The sequence below is a fragment of the Halichondria panicea genome, chromosome 13 (genome assembly GCF_963675165.1).
Source record: "Halichondria panicea chromosome 13, odHalPani1.1, whole genome shotgun sequence".
In the NCBI taxonomy this organism is placed as follows: Eukaryota; Metazoa; Porifera; class Demospongiae; order Suberitida; family Halichondriidae; genus Halichondria; species Halichondria panicea.
The window spans coordinates 1,493,688-1,521,631 of record NC_087389.1 but is presented as its reverse complement, the minus strand read 5'-3'; the positions used below and the strand labels follow the sequence as shown (position 1 = coordinate 1,521,631).

The 27,944-nt window shown below is 42.6% G+C and overlaps 8 protein-coding genes and 1 long non-coding RNA gene across 13 annotated transcripts; 4 read left to right on the top strand and 5 right to left on the bottom strand.

Moving 5' to 3' along the window:
• Positions 1-8: 8 nt before the first annotated feature.
• On the bottom strand, positions 9-1,467 carry LOC135346381 (uncharacterized). Its single transcript, XR_010398036.1, has 4 exons — positions 1,335-1,467; positions 470-625; positions 383-411; positions 9-263 (listed from the first exon to the last, which is right to left on the bottom strand). It is a non-coding gene; the product is annotated as an uncharacterized LOC135346381 (long non-coding RNA).
• LOC135346369 (sulfoquinovosidase-like) lies at positions 1,075-4,695 on the top strand. The gene is made up of 7 exons (XM_064543965.1): positions 1,075-1,790; positions 2,022-2,186; positions 2,428-2,693; positions 2,792-3,064; positions 3,231-3,634; positions 3,794-4,221; positions 4,427-4,695. Exons 1-7 carry the CDS (start codon positions 1,175-1,177, stop codon positions 4,543-4,545), a joined length of 2,271 nt encoding a protein of 756 aa, XP_064400035.1. The 5' UTR covers positions 1,075-1,174; the 3' UTR covers positions 4,546-4,695.
• Positions 4,696-4,901: 206 nt separating this feature from the next.
• LOC135346373 (guanine nucleotide-binding protein-like 3 homolog) lies at positions 4,902-9,034 on the bottom strand. Its single transcript, XM_064543970.1, has 16 exons — positions 8,898-9,034; positions 8,642-8,841; positions 8,187-8,412; positions 8,033-8,136; positions 7,737-7,881; positions 7,511-7,598; positions 7,340-7,454; positions 7,172-7,237; positions 7,029-7,116; positions 6,793-6,847; positions 6,598-6,734; positions 5,760-5,869; positions 5,316-5,387; positions 5,230-5,265; positions 5,147-5,171; positions 4,902-5,021 (listed from the first exon to the last, which is right to left on the bottom strand). The coding sequence occupies exons 1-16, from the start codon at positions 9,016-9,018 to the stop codon at positions 4,960-4,962; spliced, it is 1,650 nt and encodes a 549-aa protein (XP_064400040.1). The 5' UTR covers positions 9,019-9,034; the 3' UTR covers positions 4,902-4,959.
• Positions 9,035-9,111: 77 nt separating this feature from the next.
• On the top strand, positions 9,112-10,822 carry LOC135346377 (tRNA-dihydrouridine(20a/20b) synthase [NAD(P)+]-like). 2 transcript variants are annotated; one of them, XM_064543975.1, is made up of 7 exons: positions 9,112-9,256; positions 9,356-9,477; positions 9,626-9,743; positions 9,795-9,926; positions 10,109-10,223; positions 10,348-10,441; positions 10,497-10,822. In XM_064543975.1, exons 2-7 carry the CDS (start codon positions 9,411-9,413, stop codon positions 10,760-10,762), a joined length of 792 nt encoding a protein of 263 aa, XP_064400045.1. In that variant the 5' UTR covers positions 9,112-9,256; positions 9,356-9,410; the 3' UTR covers positions 10,763-10,822. The 2 variants fall into 2 exon arrangements, with proteins under 2 accessions (XP_064400045.1, XP_064400044.1); XM_064543974.1 differs by having other exon boundaries at positions 9,128-9,270.
• LOC135346380 (vesicle-associated membrane protein 7-like) lies at positions 10,803-11,966 on the bottom strand. Of its 3 annotated transcripts, none has more exons than XM_064543977.1 (2): positions 11,810-11,966; positions 10,803-11,691 (listed from the first exon to the last, which is right to left on the bottom strand). In XM_064543977.1, the coding sequence occupies exon 2, from the start codon at positions 11,677-11,679 to the stop codon at positions 11,017-11,019; it is 663 nt and encodes a 220-aa protein (XP_064400047.1). In that variant the 5' UTR covers positions 11,680-11,691; positions 11,810-11,966; the 3' UTR covers positions 10,803-11,016. The 3 variants fall into 3 exon arrangements, with proteins under 3 accessions (XP_064400047.1, XP_064400048.1, XP_064400050.1); XM_064543978.1 differs by having other exon boundaries at positions 11,773-11,954; XM_064543980.1 differs by having other exon boundaries at positions 10,803-11,680; positions 11,810-11,954.
• A 12-nt stretch (positions 11,967-11,978) lies between these two features.
• On the bottom strand, positions 11,979-14,381 carry LOC135346371 (ATP-dependent DNA helicase Q1-like). Its single transcript, XM_064543967.1, has 3 exons — positions 13,400-14,381; positions 13,202-13,350; positions 11,979-12,983 (listed from the first exon to the last, which is right to left on the bottom strand). The coding sequence occupies exons 1-3, from the start codon at positions 14,337-14,339 to the stop codon at positions 12,069-12,071; spliced, it is 2,004 nt and encodes a 667-aa protein (XP_064400037.1). The 5' UTR covers positions 14,340-14,381; the 3' UTR covers positions 11,979-12,068.
• Positions 14,382-14,389: 8 nt separating this feature from the next.
• Positions 14,390-18,470, top strand: LOC135346374 (sorting nexin-6-like). Its single transcript, XM_064543971.1, has 12 exons — positions 14,390-14,742; positions 14,890-14,991; positions 15,053-15,177; positions 15,231-15,306; positions 15,457-15,543; positions 15,683-15,757; positions 15,819-15,849; positions 16,877-16,961; positions 17,118-17,244; positions 17,903-17,992; positions 18,053-18,118; positions 18,199-18,470. Exons 1-12 carry the CDS (start codon positions 14,437-14,439, stop codon positions 18,334-18,336), a joined length of 1,308 nt encoding a protein of 435 aa, XP_064400041.1. The 5' UTR covers positions 14,390-14,436; the 3' UTR covers positions 18,337-18,470.
• A 254-nt stretch (positions 18,471-18,724) lies between these two features.
• Positions 18,725-23,610, bottom strand: LOC135346375 (non-structural maintenance of chromosomes element 3 homolog). 2 transcript variants are annotated; one of them, XM_064543972.1, is made up of 9 exons: positions 23,450-23,610; positions 22,667-22,768; positions 21,549-21,612; positions 21,302-21,384; positions 21,135-21,235; positions 19,539-19,621; positions 19,361-19,406; positions 19,234-19,296; positions 18,725-19,032 (listed from the first exon to the last, which is right to left on the bottom strand). In XM_064543972.1, the coding sequence occupies exons 1-9, from the start codon at positions 23,531-23,533 to the stop codon at positions 18,855-18,857; spliced, it is 804 nt and encodes a 267-aa protein (XP_064400042.1). In that variant the 5' UTR covers positions 23,534-23,610; the 3' UTR covers positions 18,725-18,854. The 2 variants fall into 2 exon arrangements, 1 of the variants encoding a protein (XP_064400042.1); XR_010398035.1 differs by lacking the exons at positions 18,725-19,032; positions 21,135-21,235; positions 21,302-21,384; ... (1 more) ...; positions 22,667-22,768; positions 23,450-23,610 and adding an exon at positions 19,824-21,114.
• Positions 23,611-23,640: 30 nt separating this feature from the next.
• Positions 23,641-27,589, top strand: LOC135346372 (PX domain-containing protein kinase-like protein). The gene is made up of 16 exons (XM_064543969.1): positions 23,641-23,886; positions 23,943-23,993; positions 24,063-24,110; positions 24,355-24,541; positions 24,745-24,822; positions 24,876-24,952; positions 25,016-25,090; positions 25,245-25,488; positions 25,576-25,621; positions 25,686-25,764; positions 26,051-26,168; positions 26,240-26,318; positions 26,427-26,556; positions 26,764-26,847; positions 26,920-27,145; positions 27,238-27,589. Exons 1-16 carry the CDS (start codon positions 23,773-23,775, stop codon positions 27,390-27,392), a joined length of 1,791 nt encoding a protein of 596 aa, XP_064400039.1. The 5' UTR covers positions 23,641-23,772; the 3' UTR covers positions 27,393-27,589.
• The last annotated feature ends 355 nt before the right edge of the window (positions 27,590-27,944 follow it).

Sequence of the window (27,944 nt, the reverse complement as noted above, 5' to 3'; positions counted from 1 at the left end):
ATTACTACATTGTTGTAGGAATTACTTAAACTATACCTGGTCTGTACATGAATAAATGACATGGACGCTATATATAATAATAAATGAGCTCCTGCTAGGTATCGTTACATCAGCCAATTTTCGGTCAAGCTGTGGGTTATCACATGACATGTGTAGAGCATTTTGATTGCACAACAATAAAATGTTTAAAAAAAAGTCTCTAAATTTGTACGCCAGTCGTCATCTATGGTCGTCATCTATGGTGGCATCTTTCTGGCTGGGCCCTATAAGGAGAGACACACAATCAAAGGCTTATAATGCATATAATACAATGGCGACAGCTGTGTGGTAATAACATGGAAGACAAAGACGATTGCACACAATGACAGTGTACACCACCAACCTGCATGGTTGTGGCGGAGTCTTTATCCCCTGCAAAATAAACAGCAGCTGTTGATAATTAGACAAAACCACACCATACACAAAATACCTGCTTAGCTTTCCTCTTGGGTAACTCAACAGTCATCTAAAGTGGAGAAAATCTAATAATTAATAACACAAAATGAACAATAATTCCTTATTAGGAGTTTCCCCGTCATCCTCCATTTTCAGAGTCATCATCATCATACTCACTCAGTTCAGAGTCCTGCATGTAACCACATGAAACAAATACCAATTAAAACAATAAACATGAAACAAATACCAATTAATACTGTATGCAGCACTGCGCTCATGCATGCACCACTTCAAGGACAAGGAAACTTCCACTCCTCAGATCTGTACGACTCAAGGAATCTCTGCTGGAGGACTGAGTGCATGTGTGGACTCAAGTTGCGTGCTATTAAGTGATATATAATTTGTGTAGTCATTTCTCATGCATGTAATCTAATATAATGCTGCTTGTTAGGCACCCACCCTCTACATGTAAAAATCATCTGTTGTGCTGTGAATATCATTAAAATCAGCCTATGCAAATTAATAGTATTAATTGCATGGGCTGATTTTAATGATATAATACCTGTACATGTATTAATTTGCATGGGCTGATTTTAATGATATTCACTGCACAACATACATGTATATTATAATTATATTATATCAGGAGCCCATAAATATTTATGGCTCCTGATACTATAAATAAGCAGGTCACTGTTTGTCTCCCACATGCCTGCATGCTATAGATATAGCCTAGAAAATGGATTGGAAGTTGCTCTTGCTGTTCCTATCTATCTGGATTGCTCCCACACTTTCTGAGGACCCAGCCCCAGCCAGCTTTAAAACTGGCCACTTTGTCATTCATTTCGACCCGACCAACCTGCCAACCCTCACTGTGACTCCTACTGGAGAAGACCAACCTGTTTGGAGCTCTCCAAAGAGCAGCAATAAATTTATCACAGCTGCTAAAGTAAACGACTCGGTATTGCAAATAGGTGGCAACTTTATCTTCTCGGATGCACCCCCTGAGGCAGTCTGTTCAGAAGCAGTGATTGCCGAAGTTAAGAGCTCTGATTCGCCACCAGCTGTTTATCTTCAGGGGATGTTGTGCGGTAAAGTGGGTTTCGTTGTTCAGCTTGGAGAAATAAATGACAATTCGTTATTTTTCTCTGTTACCATGACAAAAAATGACTACTATAATCAGATCAGGCTATCGTATGCGTGTGAGGAGGACGAGCAGTTCTATGGCTTTGGGGTCCAGTATTCTGTGTTTAATATGAAGGGGCGGAGACTCCCTGTGTTCCTGTCTGAGCAGGGGGTGGGCCGGGGACTGGAACCATTCACCACCATTCTGGACACCCTGTCACCAGGAGCAGGTACGTTACGTTATGTTAATTGTTATAAAAATTGAAGTGTTCGGTAGCTAACCTTGAGTGCCCCATAAATTGAATTTGAATTTGAAATTAATTATTGTAGCTCTTTGAAAGCTCTTTCAAAATTAGCTTATAATATTATCGTAGTTAGTTGTCAGCCTGTATTCACCTCTTTTTTTAAGGCTTTAGGAGGAATTGAATTGCGTATTAAAATTATGTGTCACTCGAGTACAGGTGGGTCCTGGCACACCACCTACACGTACGTGCCCCAGTATGTGACAAGTCATAGTCACGGTCTGATGCTCACCTCCCTCGACTACACAGTGTTCGATCTGACGGTCAACGACACTGTTACGATAGAACTCACTGGCCATGCAATAACAGGGCAAATAATAACTGGTAAGGGATGTAAACAAAACTGTCTGTTCAGTTGTACTCAATTGATTGCGCTTTATTGACCCTGGGATGAGATGCACATTAATACAGTTTATGCATTATTCTCTGATTGACAATGTAACGTAGATTGTAGTGTTAGTGTTATATGGTTGCTGCCAAAACGAGTTACTATAGACATTCGGTTACAAGTAGCTACAAAAATGGTATTTGGTTTATTTTAGCAACACATCTCATCACTGTACAGGCAAGTCCATTCTCGATCTGCTCACAACGTACACGTCTGTACCTTCGGTGGGTCGACTGAAGCCCCTCCCCAAGTGGGTGGGTCAGGGGGCAGTCCTGGGACTGCAGGGTGGTACAGATGCAGTATACAAGACACTGGCACAGGTGGAGACCCAGTGGGGTAACCTTAGTGACGTAGTGGGGGTGTGGCTGCAGGACTGGACGGGACAGAGAGTGTTTAGTGGTCCGAAAGATCTCCCGAGAACTGGACTGTGGTGGAACTGGGAGGTGAGTCAGCAGCCATTCTAACAAATTCTATACTGTACATGTACAATTTTAAGCTAGTTTCAAGAACCCTGGTCTAAAGTCAGGTGCTATTCTCGCAGGTTGACAGTAGCCACTATCCCAAGTGGACCGAGTTGATAGGTGACCTCCTCTCGAAGGGTATTCGCACTCTCACTTACATCAACCCTCTGTTCAGCAACGTCACTCAGAGAGGGACCCCCTTCACACACAACTACTTGGAAGAGGGACTCAAGAACGACTACTTTATTAAACTGGAGGATGGGAGCGTTTGGTCGGGCTATGGCAACAGCTGTATGGCAGACCTCTCACCACCGGGGCCGGCCTATGAGTGGATGATAAACATCATTATCAAGGTACCTATGAAAGCACCCTTGTTGTCTGTGGCTTTAAGTAATCACAACACAGTACATTTTTGTTGGACAGATTTGAGCTACATAACTCTGTTTCCATGTTTGTGTCGTGTACCGTTGCATGGTTGTATACTATAACTGAAAATGATCGCTTGTCTCTCTCTCTCAGAACATGCTTGAGACTGGAGTGTGTGGGTGGATGTGTGACTTTGGTGAGAGCTTGCCCCTGAACTACAAAATTTCCTATGATGTCCCCGGCCCAGTGTACCACTCCCTCTATCCTTTCCTATGGGCGGGCATTAATTCTGAAGCCATCGAACGAGCCAGTCAATTTCTAAACAATGACGAAACTCTTTGTAATTCCGACGATGTCATCTTCTTCATGCGTAGTGGTTACATGGGGAGCCCAAATGTAACCCGTGGGTTTTGGCTGGGGGATCAGATGGTATTATGGGACTCGTTTGATGGGCTTGGTACCGTGGTGATAGGGATGCTGACTGGAGGGCTCTCTGGCTATACCAGTACTCATTCTGATATTGGAGGCTACACTGCCATTGACCAGGCACCATTCAAGTGAGGGAGTGGAGAATATTGTTGTTTTAGGGTATAGAAATGCTGGAGAGGCTAAGTTAGCTAATAATTATGTTATATCTACCGGGGTATGTGCAAACTGTATTCGCTAGATCTAGTTAGCCAATCACTGCAAAGTAATACTTAATCATATACTTGTAGATATGTTCGGACCAAGGAGTTGTTCATCCGCTGGTGTGAGTTGGCTGCCTTCACCACGATGTATCGCTCCCACCTCGGTACCCTACCAGAGAAAAACTGGCAGTTCAACTCTGACAACGACACTCTCCAACACTTCTTCAAAATGGCCGTTGTCTTCCAGAGCTGGAGCTTCTACCGTCAGCAACTCATGGACGAGGCCTTCGAGAAGGGATGGCCAGTTGCTAGGCATATGATGCTCGTATTTCCTAGCAACCCTAAAGTGTTTGAGATGTCGGAGGAGCTAAAATATCAGTTCATGCTCGGTACAGAGTTGTTAGTGGCACCAGTGTTACAGGCTTTTGATTCGACTACTCTTGTACCGTTCGTGAGGGTGTTCTTACCAGCTGGCACTGAGTGGGTGCATGTGTGGACCAGCACCGTCTATCATGGTGAGTTCAATCAGCGACCCCTTAACAATTCAAATAGCTCTATAGTACTGTAATTACTAATACAATTACAAGCATGCACTCTATCGATGTGGAATGTACGTACATAATATCAGAACTTGCTGCTTATTATTATATCAAGGGCGTATGAAGATATAATTATATAAGCAGCAAGTTCTGATATTGATTATATCTTGTCTGGTTGCAGGGGCAGACCAGTTTGTGTCCATTAACACGCCTCAGGGCAAGCCGTGTGTGCTCTATGTGAGTGGATCGCAAGTGGGCAAGCAGTTTGTGGACAACTTAAAAAAGAGACACATTTTATAAATTCGTTTTCTGTGTGGTACGATAAGGTAGAATGGCTAAACAATCCAGTGTAGGACGTTGTTAGTTGAATAGGCCTATTACACAGCAAGAACAATAAAACGATGTAGTACAATGTAGTAATATTATAGTCATAAACGTATTGTCTGTGAACTTTAATTTATCATGCATGGTGCATGGTGGCATCATCCCTCTGACTGGGCCAGCTCGAGGGAACAGTTTTTAGGGGTGAAGCTGGTCTGAAGTAATCTGGTCTGTACATGAATTACGACATTATAGACGCTATATATAATAAATGAGCTCCTGCTAGGTTTCGTTACATCAGCCAATTTTTGGTCAAGCTGTGGGTTATCACATGACATGTGTAGAGCATTTTACATTATTGATTGCACAACAAGAACAATTTAAAATGTTTCATTAAAAAAAGTCAGTAAATTTGTACGAGTCGTCATCCATGGTGGCATCCTTCTGGCTGGGCCCTATAAGGAGAGACACACAATCAAAGGCTTATAATGCATATAATACAATGGCGACAGCTGTGTAGTACTAACATGGAAGACAAAGACGATTACTCTGACTGGACATAATGACAGTGTACACCAACCTGGTTGTGATGGAGTCTTTGTCCCCTGCAAAATAAACAGCAGCTGTTGATAATTAGACAAAAACACACCATACACAAAATACCTGCTTAGCTTTCCTCTTGGGTAACTCAACAGTCATCTAAAAAGGAGAATCTAATTTAATTGTTAATAACACAGAATAAACAATACCTCCTTATTAGGAGTTTCCTCGTCATCCTCCATTTCAGAGTCATCATCATTGTACTCACTCAGCTCAGAATCCTGCAACCCAATATGAAACAAGTATATCAATTAATATTACATACTATTAATACCGTATATCGGGTAACTTTTGTGGGGTTAAAAATTTGTTCAACTCGAAAACGGTGGTTTTCGTGAGTAATTTTGTTTGACTTGATTGCCTGCACTGCATTCCATGCGTTCCGGCAAGCCACGCCTACGTTTTCGTGGAGGTTAGCTTGCCCACGAAAATAACGAATATTTTACCACATGAAAATTACAAGCTATACGGTATATACATGTACATGCTTTATCATTTTTATTACCAGGAGTACATGAATATATTCAAGCACTCCTGTTATTACTAAATGTGAAAAAAGTAAGATCAAGAACAACGACCATCGAAGAACTCACCATGTCTTCCTCCAGTTCACTCTCCTCCTCCTCCTCCTCCTCCTCAAAAGCCTCTGTCAGTGGCTGTGACGGGTTTATCTCCATCATCTCAGGCACTCCTCTTTGAAGACCTGCAGGCAATGACACATTATTTTAGTACAGACAGAACACTCTAACTGAAGCGCTACATTACATAAAATTAATATAGGTAGCACATTCATAGTTAAATAAAACACATGCATAGGGTGATAATAAGACACGCACTCATGCAGTTCTCTCTTGCAGTTGACATATTTTCACAGATAGGTTTGTCTGCGATTTCACTGTTAGCTCATTTTTGCTGGTATTAAATCAAGTTGTGGAATTAATGTTATTCATAGCGTTTATCATTACTCGCAAGTGGTTTTTTAATGAGATTGATTGCTTCCAATTATCTGCGAGTACAAAGTTTTGCGATTTTACTCTCATTCGCAGAAATTAATATGTCACCTTAAGGTAACTAGCATTCTAGTGCAGAGCTAACTATTAAGTAGAGTAGCAACATTTCCTCTTGAGTTGGCACTAGGTCTGTCTTTCCCTTGTTTTGCTATCACACATCCTGAAAAAGCAGCAATGGCACTCTAAGTAAGCATAACTTGAGAACGAAACATTAGTTTGCAAATCCGCAAATCCACACACAAGAAAACGTGACTAGAAGCTTACTTGCACTTCATTGATCTTTCAGCAGCTGTAACACTCTACACACACGGTATATCTCGCTGTGCATGCGCACACCGAAGTATAACTAGCAGCATCGCTAGGACACACACACAACACATTCTACAAAGCAACATAAATACTATCCTCCCCCTAATCGTACCACTGAGGTCTTGTTTCTCCTCCTCATGAAGTGCGGACATGTCAAAGGCAGCACTCCAGCTTCGTACAATGTCAGATGAGACGTGACTGGGCAGGGAACTCTGTTCAGGGGGGTGCGTGAAGAATTTGATCCGACCCCTAGACGACAAAGATAGATTACATGGGGGGGAGGGGGGGGCAAATGATGGCAACGTACGTGTTCCAATCTCTGAGCACTGATCTAGCAGCTGAATCTACATCAGGTACACCACCTACAGAGCACGATAAGTAAGTTATTATTAGTACACGCAATTTAAGTTTGCATTGTTTGATCCGTCGAAAAACATTGTAGTAATACGGTAATACAATTGTATAAATACAAACTGAACCCCAGCCAGAGTAGTACATCTATAAGACACACAGTACATATGCACAAAATATTAATTGTCTCACCTTTTAGTAGCTTTCCAAGTCGTTTGGCCAGGTGACAGAGAAACTCCTGGACTCCATCAAACTCTGGGATGCCATAGAACTCCATAACCTGAGTGTATCAATGTGATATTATCCTCATGAGCATACAGCATTGCCCCCCTCACCTGAAGTCGGTTACACCGGCGGAGAATGGCTTCTACTGGCAGTGAGGGATCTGGAATAGCCTCAACCTGTAAGAAATCAGCCTTAATTACAACACACACAACACACAGAATATAAATGATAATAATATGTTACCAGTCATACACTCACTGACTAGAGAGAGGACATACCTTGATACAGTTTCGTAGCAACATGGAGGCTGTATCCATGGACTTGGCGGCCACAACAATGCCGGGACTGTCTATCAACTTGACGTGCTTGTCCAACTGAATCTCCTGAAGGTTCCTGCAAGAGTGAGAGCACTCGTTAATGCATGTGTGGAGTAATGAGGTTATGCTTACTTTGTGACTCCAGGGGTGGCCCCAACATTGCAAGTTTTGGAGCGCTTCAGACTATTGATGATACTGCTCTTGCCGACATTAGGTAGACCTAAAATACAGCACCATACATACAGTGGTGAGCACACTATCACATGACCTAGGTACTACATACAACATGTATACGTGTACTAAATTAATGATGCTGATATTTAGTCTGTATATAAGTTATGATAATTATGGCACTGACCTACTACGCCCACTGAGATGGACGTCTTAATGTCGGCATTTCTGCAGTAGTTGCCGAGTAGTTTGAGGAGCACCTCGGCTCCGAGACATGCAGAGGAGGACATGAGGGAACTGGGGCCAGTACCCAGTGGAAACTTCTTCTGTGACTGTGTGTGTATAATGGGAGAGAGACGAAAGCATAATGACGATAGGTCTTGATGAGGGGCCTTAGGTTGTTACTAGCATACAATTATTCTTTATTATAGCTAGAGTTTGATATACTAGCTATAAAAGTGATTAATCGGCTGGATAACTCACTAAGTGATGTTTCTGTGATTGTGTGCTGGCCTTGAAAGCAACAGTGGGAAACTCGTTCCTGAGATGCTTCAACCATTTCTCCACCACTTCTCTCGGCACTAAATCTGTTCATGGAAAATGAAGTGAAAGCCTTAGATAATCAATGTTGACATACCTATCTTGTTGAGCACAAGGATGAGTTTCTTGTTGGAGCCCGAGTCCAGCACGGCTTGTTCCACCTGCACACATCGACAGCCCAGGGGATCTCGAGCATCCAACACCTCCAGTACAACATCCGAGGCCTCAACTACTTTTTTGAACTCCCTGTAGTAGGCCCTCAGGCTCTGGTCCACCCCAATACTATTCTCAGTCGAGGTAACGTCTGTCGCCTCGGCTTGTTGCTACAGAGAAACAAGAACCACATACATACTCGTGGTACATACATAGATACAATGGTGTAATGCAGAGGAGGTCCGACATGAGTACCTCGATTAGGCTAAAATTGAGGTTATTAGTCACATGAAACAATAACTTTACTGTTGAATTTTGCACGTGACCAAGCCTAATTGAGGTACTCGTGTCGCACCTCCAGTCTGGGTGTATTAAATGTAGATGCATTGATGTTTATACTTTTTTCTCGAATTCTCTGGTTCTCTTCTGAGCATCGTTAGTGAGTCCCTGTAAACTACGTTTCTTGGCATATTCTTTTTGTCTTTGGGCCTTCTGTTTGACCTTGGTTTCTTCAATCCTTGCCTTACGATCTTCCATCTGCTTTAACAGTTGTTCCTTGAACGGGAACAGGTTGGGTATCCCTGGATCTTTCTTCATCTCTGTGTCAGAATGTATGTCATATAAATCGTCCTGTTGGTATTAAATTATGACTTACTTTTCCCTCCATTGGCTTTAGTATCCTTCCTGACTTTTCTGTTGTGTTCTCTTACTTTCCTCTCAATCTTGTACTTCTTTCTACAGGGCATCCGCTTGCTCGTCTTCTTAGTACGCACCATGATTGATCTTAACTCTATAAACTCTCTTGGACACTAAAAAGAGAACACGTGGAGTTCCGAATAAAGCTCATTTTTGACCACATGGTGTTCTATGTGATGCCCATCACATCTCAACAATGTATATCTCAAACTATAGGTCAAGATCAAGCAAGCTATGACTGCACACAAAGAAATGGTCCATAAAAGTCCACTAGAACTGTTTGAAGAGAAAAAAGTCGTCAGGATTTGTGCACCCATGGTCCGCTATTCAAAGTACTCCAAGATGTCTATATCTAATTACACCATGGTTAACTAGGTACCAAATATACATCCCCTACTTCCCATTCACTTCCCCCAGACTGCCGTTCCGATTGCTGGTTCGTCGCTACGGCTGTGACCTCACCTACACTCCCATGATTGTATCAGAATCATTTGTACAGTCCAGCAAAGCAAGAGATGTCGAGTTCACAACTTGCAATGGTAGCTATGTAATCTATGAAAGTACTTTTTGTCGCCTCCACAAATATTACTACTATTGCTAACAATTGTAATTTGCTGGCTCTTGCATACACTGCTATCTACATTGTGTACAAATAACCCCTGTACCCTCCCCTGCTAAATGCAACAGGAGATCGTCCACTGGTGGCCCAATTTGCTGCCAGCAATGCCAGGGATTTTGCTGATGCTGCACTTATCATTGCTCCGTTTGTAGATGCAGTAGACCTCAACTGTGGTTGCCCTCAAAGGTGTGTTCAGTTTCGGTGCCATCTTGTTTGTGATTATGATTTTTAATTCAGGTGGGCCATGGCAGATGGTTACGGTGCTCAGCTAATGAGTGAGCCAGAGCTGGTTACAGATATGGTCAGACAAGCCAAGTCAAGAAGTGGGCTGCCAGTCTCTGTCAAGATGAGAATACACAAAAACCTCAAGTAAAAGCATTAGCAATGTTTGTATAGGTGGTGAGAATGTTGTAGAAATGTGTTTAGTTTACATGATTTATATCCTTATCTACTCTTGGTTTACATATACAACACAAACTGGAGCCAATCAGAAACAACTATACTTACGAGAGCTAACATCTCAAAGTATGCTTACTCTTACCCACAAACAGGGACACGGTTGAGTTTGTACGGAGAGCAGAGCATGCTGGAGCGGCCTGGATCTCTGTTCATGGTCGGACTAGCAAACAGAGGGCAGAACCTGCTAACATGGATGCTATCAAACTGGTGAGATTCTCTGGCTACTGTTAAGCTGCCTGTTTTAACTATAGAGCGGGTAGAATAGAATATAGTATAGCTTGTTGATTTTTGATTCCGTGCAATAATTATATTACAAATGTCTTGTGTCTAGGTGAAAGAGAGTGTTGGTGTTCCTGTGGTAGCCAATGGAGATGTCAAAAATGAAGCGGACATCAGGCGTGTGCATGAACACACTGGTGTCAATGGTATGTAACAGTCCGGCAACATTCTGACAGTATTAGTGTCCATTCTTTCTTCTAGGAGTGATGTCAGCTCGTGGTATCCTTGACAACCCGGCCATGTACGGAGGCTATGACCACACCCCTATCTCTTGTGTTCAGGACTGGGTGGAGATTGCCCTTCGTACCGGAATGACCTTTACCCTCTTCCACCACCACCTGATCTTCATGCTGGACCGTGTGCTCACTAGACCAGAGCAAAGAGTATTCAATACTCTCTCAAGCGTACCAGCTGTATTGGACTATTTAGAAGAACACTACGGTGTATGTTTATATCCTGCTATATAGACTTAGTTGATGTCTATATAATTATATATTTTTACTTCAATTGTTGGCAATAATAATTATAACATGTTGATCAAGCATAAATAAGAAATGATTTGTACATGTTGTATAATTATAGGGAGAATGTTCAATCAAAAACACAGCATAAGATCCTTAGGAGTTGACAAACCAGTATATATAAATATGTAGAAAAATATAAAGTGAAGGAACACAAACAATATTATTCGCGATGCAACATTGCGAAACTTTCAGAACTATTATATTACGTTAGTTCCTTTGAGAATTCCCAAGACGATACCAAGTATGATAAGGAACAAGACTATAAACACCACCGAGCTGACACAACAACACCATTTGTTTCTCCTGCATAGCTCCTTCCTCCTCAACTTGACAGCACTGTGTCTAAAGTTAGTGGAACTGTTAGCCAATTGCTCGGAGCGTCCCTCCAAATCATCCAGCGTCTCTCCACGAAGTACCACCTTATCAAGATTGTCCTTCATCACTCCCTTCACTGCAGTAACGTGCGTTTGTAGCTTTCCAAGCTTATCCCCTGAGCCATACTGAGTGAGAACTTGGCTCATGTCTACAGAGAATTCTCCCCTGAGAGCATAGGGTCCGACATATTCGGCTCTGTCTTTCAAGCCAGGAGATCTGTACAGCCTGTTCTCTAGCTCCTGGAGACAACCAAATGCAAGGGAACGATCGAACGCCAAATCTGATGCACACAAGTAGGCTAATCCTTGAGATACGAGCACGTGGAACACAACATTGCCATCTTCATAGCTGATCTTCGATACTCGGTCAGCTATTGCCTTGTCCAGTGCTGAGAGAGCAGAGGATTCGTAGGGGCCTTGCCTCAGGGTGTAGTCACAGAGGATGACTCTCTGTCGAGCAACCAGCGCATAGTAGAGTTGGGGCATTCTGTGCTGGGCCTGTGTGTGTGTGTGTGTGTGTGTGTGTGTGTGTGTGGAATTAGGACTTGTTCGATATCTTAATTAACACTCTAGACTCACAGTAATTTACAGATATCAAGTATTGATACACACCTACCTATACTCGTAGAAGCATGTACGTGATCGAGAAGTAGACACTCAAGAGTATAAATCTATAACTGTTTCTTCAGTGCTTATACTTCTGTAAGTTCTATTTCAGGGTAATAGATCTACATCATGTACATGTACATGTATACGCTTATCCAAACAATGATGTAATAGTGACCTTTCAACAGTAATGAAACTCAGCATAATTATAAACAACAACATTCATACAGCATCACATTGTGTAGCATTCATGAATCAAATGCTAAACATCAGGAGTCTATTTCAATGACATCACAAGAAGTGTTAGTACTACAACACTTCTTAGCACGACCTTGTGCTTGCATGAAATCATCATCGTCTGACGAGCTTAAATACATTGATGGTAGCTTCCTCTTTATAGTTTGCTTTGTCACCCTGCTCAATACTTTGTCTGGTTTACAGCTTGAACCACTTTGAGATGAGGACAACTTCACAGATGACCTGACAGCTTGCGTGATTCGAGCAACTCCCTTCTTGACTAGCCCTGCCTTTCGCCCCAGTCCGATATAGCAAATGGTGTTATAGGGTGTGAAATGAAAGTCCTCTTTTAGAACTCCTTCCAGCATAGAGTGTAATAGCAGAGCTTCACACTCTGTAATAGACATCTTTGAGGCTGAAATGTGTGCCAGTTTGTGAGATCCCTGTCCTCGCCAACTCTCCATCAGCATCTGTGAAGTGAGCCTCTTATCTTGTGTCTGGGCATGCTCAATAAGTTCAATCAGTGCTTGACAATGTTTGGTGACATCTTGCTTGGACGCTGTAGCCTCTGATTGTTTGCTGGCTGAGGGACCATCTTGTTTCTTCCATACACACACGTCACAGGCGGCTTGACAATCAGTCTCACACCATTTCTCTCCAAAGCTACGAGCAATTAACGAGCGTCGACAGTTTGTCACGTTAAGGCAATATCGAATCATTGTGTAGAAGTTTTGCAATCCAGTGTGCTCTGTGAACACCATGGTGCTCTGTCTGAAGACGTCAGCTGCTCTGAAGAATAGGACACAGTCGGCTGGGGCACCGTCCCTCCCACCACGCCCACTCTCCTGGTAGTAGTTCTCCATTGACTTGCTGAGGCTGTGGTGGATGACAAAGCGAACATCAGGCTTGTCTATGCCCATTCCAAACGCTATGGTAGCCACAATAACCTGCAGAAAAAAAACACATGATTTACATCCAACAATTGCCATTGTAAAACAATAATTATAATACAACATGGGTTCTTTGAAAATTCTAAAGGGGCTTCATCACATAATTATTATTAGGGGAGCTTTCGATTAGTCGAGTAAGTAGCTTCTTTATCGAAAGTTTTGTTTGTTTCAGTATGTAGTTTGAGTACTAGACTCTTTGCTAACTCAGAACTAACCTTAATAGATCCCTTGAGCCAGTTCATGTGGACTCTGGTTCGCTCCTGGCCTGTTCTGTCAGCGTGATAGCATCCAGCCTTAACTCCCAATCTTGTCAGATCAGAAGTGACCTCCTCACAATCCTTCCGAGAGAAACAGTACACGATTCCTGCAAACAATGTATCAGTGATAAACTAATACTACATTAAATCAGTTACCGGAAGCATTTTTGTACTTGGTTTTTATCAACTGAGCCATCTCCTCAACCTGAGCCTTGTGCGAGTTGGACTTTGATCTCACATCATAAAACAGGTTGGACCGGTTGTAGGAGGCTCTAAAAATCAGGCACCGTGGGAGCGATAACATCTCCTTCACATCCACTAGTACCTTTGAGGTTGCCGTGGCAGTGAGGCCGAGTATAGGACAATCAGGAAATTGAGTTTTTAGAACACCTAGTTTCTTGTAGTCTGGTCTGAAGTCATGGCCCCACTGACTGGCACAATGCACTTCGTCAATGACAATGAGAGACAGCTGCTTCAGTTTGTATGCTTTCTCGAGTGATGACATGATTCGTTTGCTTTTTGCAATCCTCTCTGGAGTGACGTATAGTAATTTAAGAGTAGAGCCTTTAACAGATATTGCTCGATGAATACGAGTGACCTCGTCTCTGGGTGTAGAAGCGTTCAGCATGTTTGATTCGATCTGGAGAGACTGCACAGCCAGTAGCTGATCCTGCATGAGGGAGATTAGAGGAGAGACGACAAGAGTGAGTCCACTGTTCATACAGGTGGGTAGCTGATAGCAGAGGCTCTTTCCACCACCAGTTGGCATTATTAGGATACTATCTCTTTTTGAGAGAGTGGCATTAACGGATGACAGCTGAAGATGACGAAACGAATCGAGCTTGAAGATAGAATTCAGAGTAGCTTGAAGTTTGTCCGTCCATGGGAATACTCCATCCTCCCAGTCTGCCCTCTGAGATTGAGTGTCTTCCTCTTGCTGTTTCACTGCCTGTATTGACTCTAGCTGGGCACTCAGTAGGCTCTTCCTCTCTTGTAGCTCTTCTTGTCTTTGAAATAGAATATCTAGCTCTGTTTGTAGGGAAGCAAGCTGTGTATCCACCTCTAACAACTCAGTACACAGCCTCTCTACTTCCATTTATCAGCCATGTGGGTAGTGTGATCCCGAAGAGAGACACAGGTCAGAGGTCAACCCCAGGGGGGGGCGTGGTGGAGGATTGTCACAAGTGTCAAAGATGGATGACCTTTTTGACAACAGTCCTTTCTCTAAGCAAGAGGAGCCTGCAGAGACACAGAGTGATCCACCTGCCTCTCTGGATGTGGAGCAAGATGATGTGTCCTTTGGATTTCCACCTACTGGGGCTGACGCAATACCTGGGAACAGTGCACCATTGAAGTATAATGCACAAGCTGATACTACTGCTGATGATGATGATGATGATGGACCTGCAGCAAGTGAGCCAACTACCCCCCACGATGATATAAAGGTGTCTGTGAAGAGCTATGAGGCTACTGCAGATGACTTCATATTCAATGTGGAAGTGAGTTTAATGTGGACCTACTGTATCATGTAGTCTACGCTAAAATTATAGTCTTGCACGGCCTCTTCTGCTCCTCATTCTTCAGAGACCTGCGTAGGAGGCTAGTTATTATGGTAGTCAACATTTCTACTGCTCTTACCTGCACAGGTTGAGGTGAATGGTCAGACAAAGACAGTGCAGCGTTCATACAAGGACCTTCAATGGCTTCACAGGAACCTCTCTCGAAAAATGGAGCTCGGAGGATACATTGTGAGAGGAGACAATCGTTGCTACAATTAGAGTGTTGATGTAATGTTTCATTCTTTCCTAGCTGCCTCCTCTACCAGCCCCTCCCCCTTCTGTGAAATCAGTTGATCCCAAAATGGTGATTTTAGGAGATGATTCACAGGCTATGTTTGGTGATGTCACAAGACTACCTTGCATCGAAGTGGAACAGTAAGCGTACCTGTCATGCCAGATATTTCCCAACCATTATCCTTCTCTTCCAGATTTATGCAAACACTGGCTGATCACAGATTTTTTTCTGAGAATGACACTGTACACACCTATGTGGCCAATCATGAGGTAATAGCAGACAGTCCAGTCTAGGCTCATACAGTCATAGTATAATTATGTAGTATTCATGCACTCCTGGTAGTATAATTATGTACCAACAGTACAAGGGGAGGGATGCAGCCCAAAAATATATCTCTTAGTACAGTACATACCCTACAGGTTTCCGAGAGGGACAAGTTGGGAACAGGCACTCTGTGGAATGCATTCACTGGGATAGTCTCAGAGTTTCAGTTGAGTAAAATTGAGGTAGGTCAACAACTAAGGCTCAGTACGAGCTCAGTACGAGCTAAATACGAGCTAATTACAAGCTAATGTACAAGCTAAATACATGCATGTACAAGGCCTGGCTATAGCTAATGAGTGACTGTATGTATTCATTTCCCAGGATACAGAGGAGGACTTCCACAGGTTCCTGGAGTACGTGACTGACCTAGCCCCTCTGTTGAAGGAGTGTGCTCAGGTGACATAATATGCATTCATCAAAACTTTCTTTGTTTTACCTCCTTTCTTCTTTAATACAGAATCACTCCAAACTAGTCAGCTCTAAAAACAGTGAGTTTAAGAATCGTTATGTACGTACATAATGTATTGTGTGTCGGGCATGTTGTAAAGGCCGGAATACAGAATGGACTGAAATACGAAACGGAATATGGAGTGACATAAAAAGAGAGCTGCTGATGGTGCTCTGTATAATTATTACTAGTGCAGTGTGACTTGTGAAAAGTGTGACAGAAGCTTTTTTACAAAGAGTAAAAAAGTAGATTACTCAGTAGCTAATTCAACATGAGACATAATATACAAATTACACATACATGACAGGGCCTAGCCTTAGTGAAATAATTATGCTGTGCCCAAAACTAGGCGGCATATAGGACACTCCACCTTTCTTCTAGCTGCCTGCACAGTTTTGGCCCTTTAAACAATTTATGCGTGTTGAAGAACAACCAACCACCTATTCAACTATTCACCCAGCTAGGAAAGCGCAAACTAGGCAATCTTGGTATCAATTTGAAGCTTAAAGTCTGCTCTATTTGTATAAAACCTACTTTGCACAAGGCGCACAAGACATTTTGACTGAATATCAATTAATGCTCAATCCAAAAGATAGCATGTAGCTGGCTGTAATCATCACATGACACTCTGCATGTGTGAACATCAGGATCAACAGGTTGCACACACTGTTGCACAGTGGTAATGAGAAACATGTTCGAAGGTATAAATGTGAATTTTGCTGCCACAACCCATGATGTGTGTGGAAATCTATTGTAGTACCAGTCAACTATGACTTCAACTTACAATGGCAATAAGTATTGTGTCCATCGAAAAATATAGTAATTCATCTCTGCCATATTCCGTTTCATTCATTCATTCTCCGCATTCTGGCTTTTACAACATACCATTGTACGTGTGTCTAGATGTACCCAGTTGCTTAGAAACCATCCTTATGTACACACATATGTAACACACTTGTGTACTAATTAGTCTGCATGTATCTCAGTTGCTTAGAAACCATCTACAATATTTTTATAAGACACCACTGGAGATTGTATCATTATAATTATGCGTTGTACCTGTTCAGGTTTGGCCTGCTCCCAGGTGTTCATTGCAGGTATGCTTAAGGAGCACTCCACTTTTGAAACGTTTCGAAACAAAGTATGCTCCAGGTACAGTCAATTTATAGGTTTACCTTTTGTAGCGGTTTTATAACAAGTTCGTAGTGGGTTTAAATCAACGATTGATTGTCAATTTGCTTGCTAGCTTTGTTTCCCTATCAGGTTTTCAGCATAATCATCACTTGATTGTCTTCTTCGTTGTTTTAGCACCTTCCAGAGACTAGGAGAGGGTCTGGATGAGGAGAAGCAATCTCTGCACTCAAAATCGCTGGACAGCAGGCACACCATTGGTATGACCTTCGACCTCTACCACCGCTACTCACTTCAAGCAAAGGTTCTTTTTATTTTTATTCTTGTTAATCAACTGCATGCCAGTGTGATAGTTAAGGATAATAATTATGTATTTGGCTGAGTGTAGTGGCCGCTGTTATGTGGGTTACTTAGGGAATGTGTTGACTGCAACATGTTTTAGGGAAAACACTTTTGTTTGGCTGGTCAGTCAACCTTGTCCCATTAGCAGTCATGGCATATGTTCACTACATTTTGTTTTTGACACATGCACACACAACAAACCACACACACACGCACACGCACACACACACACACACGCACACACACACACGCATGCACACACACAACACACACAGACACACCCATGCACGCACGCACACATACATCGTTAAAGACTCTTTAACCCATCATTCTCGACTCTCAAGGTTGGGCATTTGTTTGCACTTTCTACCTGTATTGTTTTGTGCTGTCTGCTCCGTAGTCCCTTAACTATTACTGAAGAGCTTCCCAGACACTGTGATAGATTATGTAAAATAACCTAGATACAGCATTTATAACTTTGAGCTGTTTCTAAGTTTTAGGCTGAGTCAGTAATTTATGTGTCAGAAAGCCCGATCCACCCCCCATACTTCTGTATCTACCATTCTCAAACACACGCACACACGCACATGCAATCACATGTACACAAATCATACACACAGGAAATGCTGTACAGAAGGTTGTCAAAGCTTCAGAAACTCCTGACATGCACAAGCAAGCTGGGCAAGGCCAAACCTGAAAAGAAAGCTGAAGTAAGAGCACCACCCCAGGCCATAAGAGGTACACCATCACCTCACATGCACACACACTAGGCAGAAGATGCGAGAGAAGCAGCTCAGAAAGATCTCCAGGATATCACTGAAACGGCACGAAAAGAGGTGCGTTGTAATTAACATGATGTGATGTCTATAATAATTATACAGAATATTTGCTTATCAATATCAATTGTTTTCTACAGATTGAATTGTTCAAGCAAAAGTATGCAGAGTTTTTTGGAAGCAATATGATTGGCTACGTTGAGTCTCAGCTGGCCCACTCTAAACGAGCTCATGAGAACCTGACTGCTATTCGAGACCAACTACTAGAAGGCAACTGAATAGCTAGCTAGCAACGTTTAAGTGTTTTTATGTACACACAACTTTTTTAACGAGTTATTAGATTGAATTCCATATCTTTGTGTGGGAGGAAGACATTTTTGCTGATGAGAAACAGGCGGGAGTAATATCAAAAGAGTATCAATGAATCGCAAACATTAGTAACATGACAATAACAAGCCTTATAAATGATTACCGTATAGCTGGGAAATTTTTTAGAGGGCTGAGTAGTTAACGGGAAATTATATTAAAACTGGGATAAAATCCCACGCACCATTTCACATGCAAAGCTCTTTGGTGGGTGTGGTTTCCATTAATCCACGAACATTTTTTCTAAGGGCTCTTGAGCCAAATAGTGAAACTTTGTACCTGCGAAATGTTCGCGCTATATAGTTTTTAGAAACTAATTAATGATACAGATGAATAGCCAAAACAAACACAGTTAGTAAATAATTGATATGATGAATAGCAACATTGTAAATCATAAGCGTTTTTTGCCCGTCTATCTGCAATCCTCTTGCTAGTCCTGACCTGAAGTCTGCTCAAAATGTCTTTGCCAGGTGGCTACATCGGCCCCATATGTCTCGGCAACAAACTGCAACAGATTGACTCTGTCCACCTCCTCATTAGCTCTGGGTCCCCACCGATAGCTGAAGGCGTGGCCATCCCCCACCACTTGCTTCTCCCTATCAAGGTAGCTGTGCCGTGTGTGCATGTGGGCGTGTGTAGAGAGAAGCACTTTAAAAAAGCCACACAAGTGAATGACACGTACGGCTTAATTACAGACAACTTAAATGCCCTACAGTTACACTATAGTTTAGTGTGCGCGTGTGTGTGCGTGTATGTGTGTGTGTGTGTGTGCGTGTATGTGTGTGTGTGTGTGTGTGTGCATAACTTACAGCTCTTCCACAAATTCTTTGCTGATAATTCTTCCCACATCTCCAAAAGTAGAATGTTTCATCCTACATGTATGTGACAGTACCGTAATTCAATTCCTTGTTCTGAAATCAATAGCTTTTCTCTTACCCGTCACGAGATAGCTTTAGCCGCCCCAAACAACTCCAAAGATGTTCTGGGAGCATTAGGGAAGGAAATACAATAATAAAACAGAGAAATTCGATACAACCACTTTTAACATATAATAATTGGTCAAATATGCTAATAAGAGTGATCACACCAACACACAAATACAATTTTGTCATACCTTCAGACATTCTGCCTTGTTTCATCATAATGAGAGCGAGAACAACAGAGAGTAGACCCACTCTCGATTTATCAGCCTTGCTCCTGTAAGAAACAGAGCACTATGATCAATTACGATTAGAATCATGCATCCAATAATAAAAAAATGACACTTAAAATTAACTAGAATCATGGAGTAAAATCAATTCTTAAGGTTAACAATGGTCATTGTTGATTCAAGGAAACATACACACAAAAATAAATAATTGGTATCAGTGGATTAAGAAATGCCATTACTATTATTTACAGAGTCACTTGACAATTGCAGTCCATTCTCTGTCGTTTCTTTGCTAAGACGATTTGATGCACTTTTTGACACACTGTTGCCTGTAAATGAATCTTTTGTTTGAGATGATAACCGTCGACAAAAAAATTGTTTGAAACAATGACGAAAGTCTCTATCTCTCATAATAACTAAAGCGTTTAAGGTTGATGCCGACATTAAGAGCTCAGTGATTACAAACGAAACGTAGATTGGAATCTGACACGAATAATAAACGCTTGCTGTACGGACAACTTGTAGGATATAAGCGGGAACGCCGGTGACAAGAACAGTTACTAACAAAAGCAGAAATGTTACAAGCGCTCGTTTTTCTCGGTAATCCAGTGAATGACTGAACGATCGTCTCACGGCCATACTCCCTCCTGTTTCAGTGGCCGACATAACTCCCATTTGTAGTATAGACCTCCCTTTCTTTCCCTGATAGAACATCCACGTATACAGCAGCACTGGTAGAATACCTCCGATAAAGAATGTACCTGAAGTGCAGACAGCATAATAGAGCTGACAACGGGGATCGTCAACACACGTCGGTAAACAAGTAGGTCCTCCTTCTCTCAATCGACCTTCGCCAACTCCAAACAAAACAGCCGACGAAATTAGAAACGGGAGAATCCAAGCCACTGCTGCAAGGATCAATAGAATCTTCTTACTGTGTCTGGGGTAGCTGAATGGAAAACGAACTGTAAAGAATCTGTCCAAGCAAAGCATTCCCATGAGAATCCAACGGGTTAACAAAAACTCATAGGCTAGAAATCCAAATGCTGTACATCCATGGTCTGTGAATAGCCACTGTTTGGAGATAGTATTCACCAGAGATGGCAGAGAATAGAATATGTTTAGCAGAACATCTGCAGCAGTGAGGCTTGCAATAAGTATGACATTTCTAACTTGCAGAAGTTTGTATTTGCAGATCAACAGAATCACAATAGAATTGGTGAGAACACTGGAGACAACTAGGATGGTGAGTACACAAGCATGGCATATGAGAATGACTGGTAGGGTAGACTGTAGCACAATAGAGGCAGTCCTGTTAGCACACTCATCAGATAGGTTGTTGCCATCACTTGTTTCATTCATGAGATAATCCATGGAGACAACTAAATATAGCTCTACAATACAACTGCATTGCTACACTAGATCTAACCCCACACAACAATGCCTCTAGTCAATTACTGACAATTAGTGGGTTGCACGCATGCACAGTACAGTCACATGCATATACAATGAATACACTTTAGTGAAACAACGGGAGAGCCCCAGTATACACATACACACCACTTCAAGAGCTCCCCTGTTAGACTAGCTGGGAGCTTGTTAACGAGAATGATAGACTCAACTGAGCCCCTCTTTATCTTCTTTATCTCCAGTCCAAATACCTGCAAATTTTAAAGATAGAGTGACTCAGTATATAGATAGCAGGCAACAGTCTGTGGTGGCATTACCTCCTGGAGCCGATCATTTGCATGGCTCAGGATGGAAAGCAGTGCTCTGGAGTGCTGTGAAGTAATTACCTTGTCAATCAGCTCTGAGCAGGAGAGGAAATTACATTCACAATTCATGACAACGTTAATGGTATACTAAAATAGGTGATTACGAAAAAATCAGATGAGTCCTCACACGCCATTGAGACTTAATGAGGCTTAGCATCATCCTGTATTGGATAGCATCAGTGCATACAAACATACATACCTTTCTTCTTGACTGGGACTGATCTGCCCTGAGCACAAAGGAGATAGCGGACAACTTCACACACCTGTACACACACACCCCCGTTTATTACATTCATCATGTTTACAAAGAAAACAATGTCAAAGAGGATGCCTTAGCAATGTAATCCGAGAGCCACTACCTCACATGTTTTAATCACAACCTAACACCTGAGTCTATGCATGACTTTATACTGCTGACAGGTGGTGTTTGTAGTCAGTAGGTCTCGTACATAATAAAGACAAGTCAGCTATATAGATGACACATTACAAATTAGCACTGATCACTTCATTAGCCTAATAAAAAAAGGCCACACAAACTCTCATACACTTCCTGCTAATACAGGATGAGGGTGGGCGGTAATTCATTTGGTTCAGAAAGCTATTACTCACACATGGCTTCATGAATGTGCAAGCGGTGCCACCGTGGTATTTAATCATAGATAAAGAAGAGAGGGATTGGCAACGGAAGTAAATTTCATGTAAATTTGCTGAACGATGCGTGTTGCCCCCCGAACCACGCCGCGGTTACTCGAGGCTATCTACTTCAACGTAGGAAGACAGCCTCGAGTAAAGCACAGGCTGGGAATGGTTGAGGAGACAACTGATTGTCTTACTGTCAGTATAACAATCCTGCTGCTAATTTTAGACTTCATTTCCATGCTTGAGGCTATATGTGATCCAGGACACTACTTAGTTAGACAATCTTAGCTATATTATAGGTGCTATTGGTACATGGCCATAAAAAAACGGTGAAAAGAGGTGAAAAAAGCGCTATGTACCTGTAGCTCTTTCTCAACAATCTAGAAACAATTTTGGGAATTTCCACATAATACACATCATCAAGAAGCATGGAAATGAAGTTTTGGGGGGTCTTAGAAAGCTCTGTGTAAGGCCTCAAACATAAAAAAAAGTGTTTTGCGGCATTACGGTAGGGGACAACACGCATCGTTTCAGGATTAAGCCACACCCCCTGCACAAAAGTCTACGTTTTAACTTCCGTTGCCAATCCCTCTCTTCTTTATCTATGATTTAATAGAGGTAGGAGTGGGCGGGGACGAGAAACAATGATTGGCCTATTAATGGGCATCTCTAGCTCACCTTCTTCTCTTGTAGCTTTGGGTCCATCTGGTCAAAGTTCTTCTTCGAAAGACTGTCCCTCTGAGTTTGAGTTTGCGTTGACTCCATTTCCTCAGCCCGATCCTGCATAGACAGTCGGCATATTAAGGCCACAACAAGAGGTAGTTCTGTTTCTGGTCCATCCGCCGCTCAATATTTCACTAGGCTGTTTTTTCAGCAACACACCTAATGCGCATGCGCAAACAACACCCACTCACTTTAGGTTGAGTGGGTGTTACAATAATTACATGTACAGCACCTACAACACTAATATTCAGTAAGCTAGTGTTTGTATCTGTATATAATTATTATCTTGTATTTTGCAATGAAAGATGTTATTATGCTAACACAATAATTATGTGGTCTCATTTTGCTTTTTTGCTTTGATACAGAGCACGTACAATGGCTCAAGCTAGTGCAATGACAGTACATGTATATAGGTGTTTGATATAGAGACAATTCTCAGTTCAATGTTCTGGTTGCCAAAAGCCTATAAAATACCTCTACCTGTATGTTATTTATAGATGTTATTTTTGTGTTGTAAACCTTTTTTAAAGACAAACTGTGAAAAATAAAAAAAATGATGACACTGCAAATATGTGTGGCTCAGTTGCTGTTGTCCCTCCTGGCCTCACGTAATCAGGAAAGCAACCTGACCAGAAACAGAACTACCTCTTGTTGTGGCCTAATGTATATACAGTCTCCTGGTAGACCTACCCAGGCTGATGCATAGATCTAAAGCTTTATATTCTCAATTTAGCCTACCTCCTGCTGGCTTGATGCCTGGGCTCTTGAGGTTGAGGGGCCCCCTGAAGAAGATCCACGCTTAGGCTTCTTGGGTTTACTCATTTTCTTCTGCCATGTGGCTAGTGTTGTAACCTCTATTCTAAGCCGCAACACAAAGACCTGGAATCGAGGCGATTCTCCCTTTGGGTCAATACAGGTCAAAGGTTAAGAGGTCATGTGGTCAGAAGCCAAGTATTATAAAGTACACAGTGCCTGTGCATGTGAAGTTTGCAAGCTAAATTTAGCTGCCTGTTTTGTTTGGACCGTCCATGAATTGTGTTGGTTTTATTGACTAAAAAACAATGGCAAGTGTGCTGGAGAAGAGAGAGCGGAAGAAGTTTCTGGATGACACTATCCCCCTCATCCCCACCATCACTACTCACAGGATGGAAGTGGCTGGGAAGCAAAGCCATGCAGTAAGCTCCCAGAAATGTTATAGCACATTAGATTGATTATTGTATTCCCCCTGCAGGCGTATGTGGTTCGTGTACAGAGAGGACAGAACCCGGAGGACAGTTGGGAGGTGGGTGTGTCTCTCAGCATGCACACGTACCTAATGTGCAGAGATTACTACATTGTTTCATTCGTGCAGGTCAGCCATCGCTACAACAACTTCTATGCCCTTTACCAGACACTGCAAGTGAGTATCTCTCTAGCATGCACATTTAATGATGGAGATTGGAGGAGAGTGGTGGATAGTGGGGAAGAGTGGAGGGGGGGGTGGGGGGGGGGGGGGAGAGTGGAGGGGGGGGGGGGAAGAGTGGAGGAAAATGTGTGTCCATTGGTGATAGAATTTTATACAGTGTACGTTGTATCTACCGTTCGTTGCTCTTGCCAGGAAGTGTCCATAGAATTCATTATGTACACTTTTACCATGACTACAGGTGTCCAACATACCACTGGATATCCCTTCAAAGAAGATGTTTGGGAACACAGATAGACAGTTCTTGAATGATAGACAGCAAGGCCTCCAGAAATTCCTGGACCAGGTCATGGCAGCGCCTGTACTCAGGCGACACTTTGAGGTCAAGAAGTTCCTCGATCCAACCAACTACTCTCTTTCCTTTCATGGTGGGTGATGTGTGGAGTAGCATCCCCTGTATGGTAGTTTTAGTGTACTACTCTAGTGGTTATCAGGTGATCATCAGTGCCTTTGGGAGAAGAGCTTTCAATGCTCTTACATACAAACATCTGTATGTTTAATGTGGTAGCCAGCTGGCTAGCTTTATGTGCTCACCAAAAATATACCCAGTTGACAATGTTTTGCTTCTCAGAGGATGCTCTTCGCAATGCCTCCATGTTTTTTCGCTCTGAACCGACTTGGTCAGTTGTGGAACCTCTCAAAGATATAGGTGAGTCAGGTGTATACCAGTGTGTGTGCAGTGTATTCACCTCTGTGACACAGGGTGGAGGATACGGAAGCAGTACTACGTCATTGCCAGTAAGACTGACCACAGACTACCCAAACACATGTTGTCATGGGTATGCTAAGAGTACTGTCCACCTGTTACTATTTGACTGCATGGTGTGTTAATTACCACACAGTGTGAGCCAGGGCCTGACTCTTCTCTGGGGGAGAAAGAAATGGAGGCTTGCTTCCGGGTCATGACAGATTTGAGGGTAAGTTGAATTCCATAGTGCACCACCTATTTGCATTTTTAGCGTTCTTCAAATATATGTGAATGTGTTGGTATTACTAGGAGCTCCTGGTGTTACATAACATATACATTAATGCCGTATGCATGTGTACAATGTTTGACCCTAATCCCCCCAGCACCCCTACATTCTGTCCCCTGTACTGGCCAACTACACTGGAGGGGGGATGATGATAGTGCGAGAACTGATGCCCTCAGGGTCACTCAGAGATACCATCTACGGGCAACGATTCCAAGGCTCTGTCTTGCAGAAGTATGGCCAGCCAGCTAGGTCTAGAGCTCTGAGCCTACCAGATATTGCCAAATATGGCAGACAAGTGCTTGAAGCTCTGGTGTTCCTGTCAGAGAAAGGTTTCCCTCTTGGTGAGTGTGTGTGTAGTTTGTTCTTGCTGTGGAAGCAGCTGTGGTACACCATATACTATGCTGCCTTGTTGTCTGTCTGGTTTGCAGGTCAGGTTCATGCTGGCAATGTATTGCTGGACAGAGGCACTTGCAAGTAAGTCCCACTACTCCCCCCACACAACACCCCCCACCATCACTGGCTTATCCCCCCTCTCCAGGCTGGTGGACATTGAGAACAGTTTAGTGGGAGTGCCCTCACTACACAGACACCACCTCATCGACATCAGGAGAATTCATGTATGTGATATATATTTAGCTTGCAAGTGGCCTCCATCCATTTTTACAAGCACATAATTAGGGCATTGTTGTTGTGTTGCTCTAGGGGCTTGTACTTGTACATGTGTGCCTCATTACTGACATGTTCAAATTGTGTAGCAAAGCCTGCATACCTTGTTTCAGCACCACCTCCCTATAATGTTGTCATAATGCAAGCCTTTTTGCAAGGAATAGATTCACCATTAGTAGTTATACAGTGTAGCTGTTTGTGTATTGGGTGGAACAATCACTAACCCTCCTGACACAGAGTCATGAGGCAGAGACAGTGTACAGCTTTGGACATATGCTGTACGAGATGTGCATGGGACAAGAACTTAAGACAGCCACCCTGGACTCTGTGCCTGAGTCACTACCTGCTGGAGTAGGTGAGACACTCACAACCCTCAGCTACTAGCGAGCTCAATGTGGCTATACTTTGATTTTGTGTCTTCCCCAGTGCCTATACTTCAGAGGGTTCTGACCAGTAATGGGATTAAAGATAACTTCCCCAGTCTATCTAATCTACTTGATGATGTGTGAGTTGGTTGACTGCATTGTGCAGTTTGTGTGGGAATTGAAACCTTGTCATTCTTATATTCAGATTGTCTGCTACTGATTATTCATTATCAAATAAATTCCCACAGATTTTTCTCGACAGTCTCCCTACCACCCACAGGGGGAAAACCCCTCATGAAGGTGTCAAGTAAACTCAAGGAGGTCCTCAAAGAACACATATCAAAGATGGAGCTACGACTGCACGAGGAGCAGAAAAAGGTGAATCATCCATGACATTGTTGTATTTCTTTATGACTCTGAGGCGAGACAGTAAGGTTGGTTGCTTTGTGGCCTTGTTGCTTAGTAACGCTGTGGTTGCTTTACTGCCTTGTGCCTAGTAACGCTGCTGTGGTTTTTGCTTTACTGCCTTGTTGCTTAGTAACGGTGTGGTTGTTGCTTTACTGCCTTCTTACTGCCTTCCCACAGGTCTCACAGCTCAAGAGACTGTCCAAGGCACAGGAGAGCCTCATGTCAGAGGAAGAAAAAAGGAAGAGAAGAAAGTTGAGAAAAGTAAGCGATAGACTCTGGCGGCTCCATACTTAGTTCAGTAACTAACGGTCCCCCCTCCCCTCCCCCCTATAGAAACAGCTGTCACTGCAGGAGACCAGTGAGCCTGAATCGTACCCCACCACCAAAGCCCTCCCTCGCCAGAACACCATTGGGACCTCGGGGGTCACAGCCAGTACTGCCGTGAGGAGCAAGGCAAACTCTGCCCCTCCTCCTGCCTCTCAAAGCTCCTCCACTCAGCCAGCAGCATCCACCACCTCCAGTACTGCTAAGACCAAGAAATCCTCAGCAACTCCAAAAGGTAATAGACGCAATAGTGCAGTGTAGCGTTGTGTTGATCTTTACCCAATGTTTAGTTGGAGATTTTTAATTCTTTTCCCAACATATCTGTAGCTCCTCCCCCTCCAACTGCAACCCCTCCGGCCCCCCAGGTTGACAGACCACCCCCCACAGAGAAGAGAGGGGCCCTCCTCGGGTCCATTGAAGGATTCACTAAAGGAAAACTCAAGAAAGTTAAGACAAAAGATCGAAGTGCCCCAAAAGTGTAACCATCTAGGACTTGTTAGATTGTGCCTAACTTCACAGGTAGTATATAATTATAGTTACTCTAGAAATAATTATGGATTTTTATGATTGGTTCTTTGATACAGATCTCTACGCATTTTTAATTTCACTTAATCCAAATTAATTATTATGAAAATTGCATTAGTTGTCACGTGAATTCGAATTCGAATTCAATTCTTAATTGATAGTCTCAAAACAGAAGGTCCAGATGGTATTTGGCTGAAATTGGCAAATTCTTTTGTCTTCCATTAATGAAACCATTATTTTGGGAAAGTCTCTATCTATAAACTTTCAGAAAATCAGAAAATCAAAGAATTCAAGTATGGCTACTCGCAGCTGAAAGAGATTGATTAATTTATAAACTGAGGGCGGGGTGTAGTTGTGAACATCTTTCAACAACTATAATTTTGGTATATCGTTGATCTCAAAAATTTGTCGGGGACCATAAGCGGGTATATTTCGAGGGTATAAAACCAGAGTATAAACTTTCGTGGAATGATTGTTAGAAAGGTTTTCGCAAAATAATAGCCTTTTTG

Coding starts and splice junctions, on each gene's coding strand:
- LOC135346377 (XM_064543974.1), top strand. CDS start 9,173: ATGACTGCACACAAAGAAATGGTCCATAAAAGTCCACTAGAACTGTTT. Junction 9,478..9,625: donor CGAGTTCACAACTTGCAATG/GTAGCTATGTAA, acceptor TAAATGCAACAG/GAGATCGTCCACTGGTGGCC. Junction 10,442..10,496: donor TGAACACACTGGTGTCAATG/GTATGTAACAGT, acceptor TCTTTCTTCTAG/GAGTGATGTCAGCTCGTGGT.
- LOC135346380 (XM_064543977.1), bottom strand. CDS start 11,679: ATGCCCCAACTCTACTATGCGCTGGTTGCTCGACAGAGAGTCATCCTC.
- LOC135346375 (XM_064543972.1), bottom strand. CDS start 23,533: ATGAGTAAACCCAAGAAGCCTAAGCGTGGATCTTCTTCAGGGGGCCCC. Junction 22,769..23,449: donor AGGCATCAAGCCAGCAGGAG/GTAGGCTAAATT, acceptor CTGTCTATGCAG/GATCGGGCTGAGGAAATGGA. Junction 19,407..19,538: donor ACAAGGCAGAATGTCTGAAG/GTATGACAAAAT, acceptor TAATGCTCCCAG/AACATCTTTGGAGTTGTTTG.
- LOC135346373 (XM_064543970.1), bottom strand. CDS start 9,018: ATGGTGCGTACTAAGAAGACGAGCAAGCGGATGCCCTGTAGAAAGAAG. Junction 8,842..8,897: donor TAAAGCCAATGGAGGGAAAA/GTAAGTCATAAT, acceptor ATTCTGACACAG/AGATGAAGAAAGATCCAGGG. Junction 5,172..5,229: donor CCAAGAGGAAAGCTAAGCAG/GTATTTTGTGTA, acceptor TTTATTTTGCAG/GGGACAAAGACTCCATCACA.
- LOC135346369 (XM_064543965.1), top strand. CDS start 1,175: ATGGATTGGAAGTTGCTCTTGCTGTTCCTATCTATCTGGATTGCTCCC. Junction 2,694..2,791: donor GACTGTGGTGGAACTGGGAG/GTGAGTCAGCAG, acceptor CTATTCTCGCAG/GTTGACAGTAGCCACTATCC. Junction 4,222..4,426: donor GACCAGCACCGTCTATCATG/GTGAGTTCAATC, acceptor GTCTGGTTGCAG/GGGCAGACCAGTTTGTGTCC.
- LOC135346372 (XM_064543969.1), top strand. CDS start 23,773: ATGGCAAGTGTGCTGGAGAAGAGAGAGCGGAAGAAGTTTCTGGATGAC. Junction 24,823..24,875: donor GGAACCTCTCAAAGATATAG/GTGAGTCAGGTG, acceptor TCTGTGACACAG/GGTGGAGGATACGGAAGCAG. Junction 25,622..25,685: donor CTGGACAGAGGCACTTGCAA/GTAAGTCCCACT, acceptor CCCCCTCTCCAG/GCTGGTGGACATTGAGAACA.
- LOC135346374 (XM_064543971.1), top strand. CDS start 14,437: ATGGATGACCTTTTTGACAACAGTCCTTTCTCTAAGCAAGAGGAGCCT. Junction 15,178..15,230: donor CCTTGCATCGAAGTGGAACA/GTAAGCGTACCT, acceptor CTTCTCTTCCAG/ATTTATGCAAACACTGGCTG. Junction 15,544..15,682: donor TTCAGTTGAGTAAAATTGAG/GTAGGTCAACAA, acceptor TTCATTTCCCAG/GATACAGAGGAGGACTTCCA.
- LOC135346371 (XM_064543967.1), bottom strand. CDS start 14,339: ATGGAAGTAGAGAGGCTGTGTACTGAGTTGTTAGAGGTGGATACACAG. Junction 13,351..13,399: donor CAAGTACAAAAATGCTTCCG/GTAACTGATTTA, acceptor CATTGTTTGCAG/GAATCGTGTACTGTTTCTCT. Junction 12,984..13,201: donor GGCTCAAGGGATCTATTAAG/GTTAGTTCTGAG, acceptor TTTTTTCTGCAG/GTTATTGTGGCTACCATAGC.